The sequence below is a fragment of the Bos javanicus genome, chromosome 28 (assembly GCF_032452875.1).
Source record: "Bos javanicus breed banteng chromosome 28, ARS-OSU_banteng_1.0, whole genome shotgun sequence".
NCBI classification, from domain to species: domain Eukaryota; kingdom Metazoa; phylum Chordata; class Mammalia; order Artiodactyla; family Bovidae; genus Bos; species Bos javanicus.
Window position 1 is genome coordinate 45,888,278 of NC_083895.1, and position 7,552 is coordinate 45,895,829.

General features: G+C 49.1%; 1 protein-coding gene across 1 annotated transcript in view; it reads right to left on the reverse strand.

The window, feature by feature from the left end:
* The window catches only part of ALOX5 (arachidonate 5-lipoxygenase), a 46,149-nt gene extending 43,091 nt beyond the window's left edge, over positions 1 to 3,058 (reverse strand). Inside the window, exon 1 of the mRNA XM_061405725.1 lies at positions 2,789 to 3,058. Within this exon, the coding sequence (XP_061261709.1) occupies positions 2,789 to 2,938 (150 nt within the window). The 5' untranslated portion in view covers positions 2,939 to 3,058. The remainder of the gene's footprint in view (positions 1 to 2,788) is intronic.
* Between the last annotated feature and the right edge of the window lie 4,494 nt (positions 3,059 to 7,552).

Genomic DNA, 7,552 nt, shown 5'->3' on the forward strand with positions numbered 1-7,552 from the left:
AGGAAGAGAAGGAGGAAGAAGAGGCAGAACGCAGGGAATAGATGGCGCAGAGAGGGCAGGTAAAGAATAGACTGAGGATCAGAAGGAAATATGTTTTCTTCAGATTTCCCAGGCAAGAATACTGGAGGGGTTGCTGTTTCCTTCTCCAGGGGATCTCTCCCACCCCTCCCCCGGGGATTGAACCCAAGTCTCCTGAATTGCAGGCAGATTCTTTACCATCTGAGCCAACAGGGAAGCCCTTATTCTTCACTAATATAGTCTTTCTGGGAAGGCAGTATTCTAGAATATATTCTTCATGAACATATTGTAAGAATATTCACTGAAAATATTTAAGAAGTGAAGCTGTAAGACTTGTTCACACTCACTGACTACATTCAAGGAGATATACTAAACAGCACCTATGGCCTTTTGCTTTCCTAACAGTGCTGCCAGGGAATGAAAAAGGCTCAGGTTAAGATTTCCCAGAAGTCTTCCGATCTGTGAAAGTCATCCCACCTGGACTTGAATTACTTTAAATGGACAGAGTCAAAGAAACACCAACTTGTCTTGACAGGAGAATCTCACCTGTGAAAGACTCTGATTCCCACTCCAGTCCTGAATCACTCTGCAGAACTCTGATGAGAATAACCAGTGATTTGTGACTCAATTTATTGGTGGGGGAAAAAAGCAGTCCTGTTCATTACAGGGACTGAATTTTGAGTGAGGGGAGTGCGGTGTTGACCTGACAATGACCTGGAAATGTCTGAATTGGTTGCCTGGAAAAAGTCTTTATTGTTGTTACCATTACTGTTATTACTATAATGACTGTAATGTTTTTCAGGTTAAATGGGATAGCATTATCTTCTCCGCAAGTATTTCTTCTAAGATTTCTCCCTCACCTTTACCCCAAAGGGACAGATTGTCCTTAAAGAGACATTGTCTGGAGAACGAGGAAGTAGCTCAGGGCTGTGCAAGACCAAGTGTGGAGTAACTTTGCATCAACGGGAACTTTCTCAAAAGCTGATTTTTTTCAAAGAGCCTTTGGAGACAGCAAGTCCCCTGCAGTGCCCCTCCTGAAGTGCCCCTTCTCACCCCAATGGAAATGTGATATGCAAATCTCTTCTGAAATTTGCTTCTGGGACTCTCACCGAGGTGTTTAATCACAATGTCATTTGAATGAATTCTCAGGGTGGGGAAATAGTGAACAGAGGGATGCTTTCATCTCTCTTCCAACACCCGTGTTCTGGTCACATCCTTATCTCCCCTCTGAGAAGCCACACCCACGTGCCCCATGCTGAACAGATGAACACACCGGTGCGTAGACACCGATGCATAGTGTGTGAAGGAGAATGGACCCCCTGAAGACAGATTATAAAGACCAAGCAGCCTGCAGCCTGTCCTCCTCACATGGTGGTGGAAGCCACAAAATAATGGAAGCAAATGATGGTGCTTCAGAAACAGCTGAGGGTATCATCACCCCAAATGGATGACTCATTAGCCCTCCTGCACCACCATCCTCTTGGCCAGGTCCCTGGTTGGGGAAATCAAACAACAGGAGGTAGTTCTTATACTCAGTGCCTAAAAACTCTTCCAGAAGGGTACTCTCTAGCCGCATAAGTATGCTGAACCTGGCTAAGTGTCAGTTGGACTTACAGAGCGAGGTTCTGAGGCAGCTGGGTGGGAATCAAGCCCATTCTGAGTCTGGAAAAGGAGTGGCCTATTACTGGCTGACTTTAGGCTCTGCAGACCTAAAACGTGCTTCATGAATATTACCCAAGAAGTGTTTGGTTGAACCATATGAAATTGCCAGTTTTATTTGTCAAAAATAGTCAACTATGAGTAATTCCTTTTGGTTCAACAAAATAATGAAGACATAAAAAGACAGCTTCATGAAAACTAAATCTTTACGGTCTAGTTCAGAAGCTGGGAGTGGCACAAGGGAACAGATATTTTCTGTGTACCTATAGTGTGTTGGGACTATCACCACATTTAATGAGCACTTAAGTATAATGATCATTTAATAAACCCAGTGGACTGGGCACCAGACACCTGGTGAGGACCAGTTGTGAGCACCTCTGTGCTCACAGAGAACGCTACAGGCTAGAATTCACGCCCAGGTCAACACTGGGAATCCACTTCCGAATGAAACCTTACTGCAGCGCGTGGCACCGCAGACTAGAGGCGCAGTCAACACGGGGTCCCTTTGTTCCCTGTACTCCCAGGGCACCAGGGTTTCTGGTGAGGTGGGGAAAGGGGAAGCCCTCCTCCCTCTTCCTTCTCTGAACACTCACATTCCGGGGGGAAGTGTTCCCCGGTGTACACTCTGCTGGGAGCCAGTGAAAACCTCCAGGTTTGCAAAAATCTTCTCCTGGCCTCGGTCTCTCGTTCCCTCGCCCTGCATCCCTCTGGGAACCTGGCCTGGGAGTGTGAGCTGCCCAGGTGTGGGGACATCAGCTAGTGCCACACTGAGCCACCGGCTGGGACTCCTAGACCAACCCGAAGCCAGGACTCCTAGACTTGCACTTTATGTCTGGGGAAACTGACGCCCGGGATGGGGGCGGAGCGAGCTAGTGATCAGGCCCTGGTGGAACTCAGGTCTCTGGATCCCTGGCCCTCCTCATTCTCTCCACTGCTGAGGCGCCATCTATGGAGTCCCACGAAGTGGGCGCAATCCTTAACTGGGCAAGTGCTCAGTTAAGTGCTCAGCCCCTCGCCCCCAAGCTTGGGTCCCAGCCACCCCGATGGGTCCTGGACGCGCCCGCACCCTGCCCCGCGGCCGCCCCAGCCCGTCCCGGCCGAGCGCCCTCACCGCGCCGCGCTCGAAGTCGTTGTAGAAGGGCTTGTCCAGCAGGTGCTTCTCGCTGCAGCCCGCGGAGCCCACGAGGCTCAGGTAGATGTAGTCGTCGGTGCCCGCGAACCACTGGCTGCCGGTGGCCACGGTGACGGTGTAGGAGGGCATGGCAACGGGCAGCGGGGGCCGCGGGGCGCGGGCGCAGCCAGCACGGGGAACCTCGGGCGCCTCAGCACCTCTCCCCCCGGCTCCGCAGCTTCCTCAGTCCCAGCGCTCCGGGTCCTCGCCGCCCCCGCCCCGCCCCGCCCCGCCCCGCCCCGCCCCCGGGACCCCCGCCCCGCCCCGCCCCGCCCCCGGGACCCCCGCCCCGGGCCCGCCCCCGCACCCGGGACCGCCCCCGGCCCGCCCTCCCGCAGCTCTGACCCCGCCCCTGGCCCGCCCCACCCCGCCCCGCTCCCGCCTCCGCCCCGCCCCCTGCACCGCCCCCACCCCGCCCTCCAGCAGCTCTGACCCCGCCCCGGGCCCGCCCCGCCCCCGCCCCGCTCCCGCCTCCGCCCCGCCCCCGGGCCCGCCCCCCAGCAGCTCTGACCCCGCCCCCGGACCCGCCCCGCCTCCGCCCCCGCCCCCGCCCCGCCCTCCAGCAGCTCTGACCCCGCCCCGGGCCCGCCCCGCCCCCGCCCCGCTCCCGCCTCCGCCCCGCCCCCGGGCCCGCCCTCCCGCAGCTCTGACCCCGCCGGACTCGCATCAAGAGCGTCACCCATTCCTGCACCTCAAGTCCTCGACTTGGCGTGTGTTTTAGCAGTCAGGGGACTGACTGCACCTCAGCGGCTACCCCTCCTCGCTCTCTCTGTCCCTCCGTTCACTCACTCCGTTTCTCCGTCATTGTTTTCACTCTTCACCCTTCCCTCCTGCCTCGGCCTCCCTCAGTCCCGAGTTCCTGTGAGGCATTAGGGCTGGGCTCCAGGGACCCCCTAGAAAAACCAGACATAGCCCCTGCTCTCACTGAGGCCCCAGGGGGAGTGGGAGGCCGCGCGACTGGGGCAGTTCTGTGATTCTTGAGAGCAGGGGTGCTCGGGGAGTCTAGGGCGGGAAGAGGAGCCCAGGTGGGGCGTCAGCAAAGCTTTTCAGGGGTGACACCTGAGTTGGTACTTTGAAACTTCCGTGGGCATGGGCTTCCTCCACAGCCTTTCTGGAATGTCACAATAGGCCGGGTGTAGGTGGGCACTGAGGGGAGTCAGGTGCCAGTCACACATCTCAGGCCTGGAGATGGTCAGTGTGTAGTGGGAGGCAGGGCAGCCAGAGAGGGAGGGAGGCCAGGACAGGAAAATTGGAATCCAGACACCTAGGAGGGTGTATGGAGGGGGCTAGCGCTCAGAAGGGTTGCAGAAGCTTTGGGGCAGGAAGGCTGGGCGTGCAATGGGACTTGTTGGAGATGGTTTGGGAGTGGAAGCATGGCCGGAAGTCTAGGGAAGATGATGTGGACTCCATAGCAAGGATGTTCCAGGAGTTAGAGCTGGTTTTGGAAAACCTGCTTCCTTGGCAGTGTTTTATTTATTCATTTATCTATTTTAATTATTTTTTAATCGGCTTTGTAACTGATGATGGGCAGAGGCCCGGAAGGGATGGTAGTAAAAGGCTTTGTGTGTTAGAGGGAAACTTCCCGAGGTGCTCAGCTTTCTAACTGCTGTGTCCTGATCTCAGAAGTCTTCTGTATTCCCCTATACCTCCCCCATGCTGCTGCTGCTGCTGCTAAGTCGCTTCAGTCGTGTCCGACTCTGTGCAACTCCATAGACGGCAGCCCGCCAGGCTCCACCATCCCTGGGATTCTCCAGGCAAGAATACTGGAGTGGGTTGCCATTTCCTTCTCCAATGCATGTAAGTGAAAGGTGAAAGTGAAGTCTCTCAGTCGTGTCCGACTCTTCGCGACCCCATGGACTGCAACCCACCAGGCTCCTCCGTCCATGGGATTTTCCAGGCAAGAGTACTGGAGTGGGGTGCCATCGCCTTCTCCATACCTCCCCCATACCCAACTGTAAAACTGACTGTGCTATGCATTCAGTAATGAATTGAGCTAAATTTAAAAATAAATTCATTCCACCTGAGGTGGTGGGTCCATCAAGTTGCCTGTTCTGCACAGTCACTTTTGGAGACAGGCAAAGCGGCAGGCTAAAGATAGATTTCTCATTTCTGGGAGCTGAGACTGCCTGGTGGCAAGTTCTGCTTCCTCCTCTACCTGGTAGGACCACCACTCTGGACAGAGGGAGAGAGTGAGTACCTGCCATTGTCTACAGGTGGGAATGAGGGCAGATTTCAGTGGGACTGGCTTTATTTATCAGAGGACAAATACCAGAGGGATTCTCTGGGAATCAAATCGTAGGACATGAAAGACTGGCTACAGTTGCGATAGGGTGGATGATGATAGCACAAAAGTGGGATCCAGCCCCTGCCAGCCAAAATATGTGCTCCAGGGAACTCTGGAGAAGGTATGCAGGGTGGCTATGGAAATGTTCTTCAAATCTAAGAATAAAATGGCCATTATTTTTCTAGAAAAAAGAAATACAATATGTTTCTTGATGAAATTAATGAACTATCTTTGTAGGAAATAGAAGTTTGATACACAAATAAAACTCATAACAATGTGCAGAAAAAGCAGTCAGTAAACACTAATTGCATTATATATTTTTACATTAAGAGCACACTGTATGTGTAATTTCCTGTCATATTTCTATTCTCCTTACTATTGTAAGATATTTTGCTATGTAGTTTCATGTCTTAAATATTTTGTCAACTGTGTAATATTTAATTATAATTATATGGATATACCATCATTCCCTCAATTAATCCATTATTATTGGGCATTTAGATTGCTTTCCTTCATAAATAATGCTGTAGTACATATTTTGTGCTTAAGACATTAAAAAAGTTTTTCTTAACATAGGGACCAAAGTGTATGAACATTTTGAAACCTTTGTAACATGTTATTAAGCTACTTCCCCAAGCACTGAGTTAATTTACACTCATGCCCTTTACTCTCATGCAGAAAATGAAATGAAATGTCTGTTTCAACAGAAACTTTGCCATCTTGGGATAGTTTCCAAAATATCTCCATCTTGTCCTTGCTGCTCTGCCCTGGCTCAGTCTTTCAACATCTTCTGTATGGATTGTAGTGACTGTGTCCTATCTAATACCTTCATCTCTAGTCTAACTGCCATCCCCAACCCCATCCCCCAATTCTCTGTAGCATAGGTGGAGTCATCTATTGCCTTACTTAAAGTCCATCATGGCTTGCTTTTTTCCATTTGTCCCTTCCTTCCTTTCTTCTTTATTTTTACAGCTTTATTGAAATGTAATTAGCATGCCATGCATTTCACTCATTTAAAGCATATGTGTCAATGGTGTTTAGTAATGTAATGTTCAGAGAGTTCTGAGACTTTCACCACAGTCAATTTCAGAATATTTTCATCACTCCATTAGCCGTCACTTCCCATTGGTGGTGGTGGTTTAGTCGCTAAGTTGTGTCTGACTCTTGCGATCCCGTGGACTGTAGCCTGTCAGGCTCCTCTGTCCATGGGATTCTCCAGACAAGAATACTGGAGTGGGTTGCCATTTCCTTCTCTCCTTCTTCCAGTCAGGGCAAACAAATCTGTTTTCTATCTTTATAGATTTGCCTGTTCTGGACATTTCACATGAGTGGAATCATACACTGTATGACCTTTTGTGACTGACTTCTTTCACTTAGTATCATTTTTTCCAGGTTGATCCATGTTGCATCATGTGTCAGCACTTTACTCCTTTTTGTTGCTGAATAATATTCCATTTTATGGATATACCAGATTGTGTTTATCTGCTCATCAGATGATGGAAATTCGAGTTAGGGCTATTGTAAATGATGGTGATATGAACACTCAAATGTTTGTGTATACATATGTTTTCATTTCTCTTCAGGAAATAACTATGAGGAGAATTGCTGGACCATTCCCCTTGACCCAGGGGGTCCAAATAACTTGATGTGTGTATCATTTTGAGGAAATGCCCGGTTGTTCTCCAAAGTGGTTGTACCATTCTGTGTTTTCATCAGCAATATACAAAGTTCCATTCTCTCCATATCCTCATCAACACATTATATTCTTGGTGAAGGGGTATCTCATTGTGGTTTTGATTTGCACTTTCCTAATTGCGAATGATGATGAGCACTTTATCTCATGCTATTGGTCACTAGTATATATTCTTTTGAGAAATACATATTTAGATCTTTGACTCATTAAAATATTTAGCTTGTTTATCTTTTCATTATTGAGTTGTATGTGTTCATACATTGTGGATAGAAGCCCCTTATCAACTCTTATATAGACACTTTGTTGCTTTCTTTTCAGTTTTTTAAATGGTTGTATTTGAAGCACAAAAGTTTTTAATTTTAAGTAAGCCCAAGTTATATATACTTTCATTTGTTGTTTGTGACTTTAGTGCCATATCCAAGAGACTGTTGCCTATGCTAAAGTCACAAAAATTTACTCCTTTGTTTTCTTCTAACAATTGTATCATCTGAGTCTTCATTTAGGCCTATGGTCCATTTTGCTAATTTTTATGTATGGTGTAATGTAGGGATCCAAATTCATTCTTTTGCATATGACTATACAGTTGTCCTGGACTGTTGAGAAGATTCTTTCTCCACTGAATTGCCTTGGCATCTTTGTAGAAAGTGAATTCAGCATAAATGTAAGGGTTTCTTTGTAGACCATCAATTTTATTCCCTTGGCCAATATGTGTGCCTCTGCCACTGCC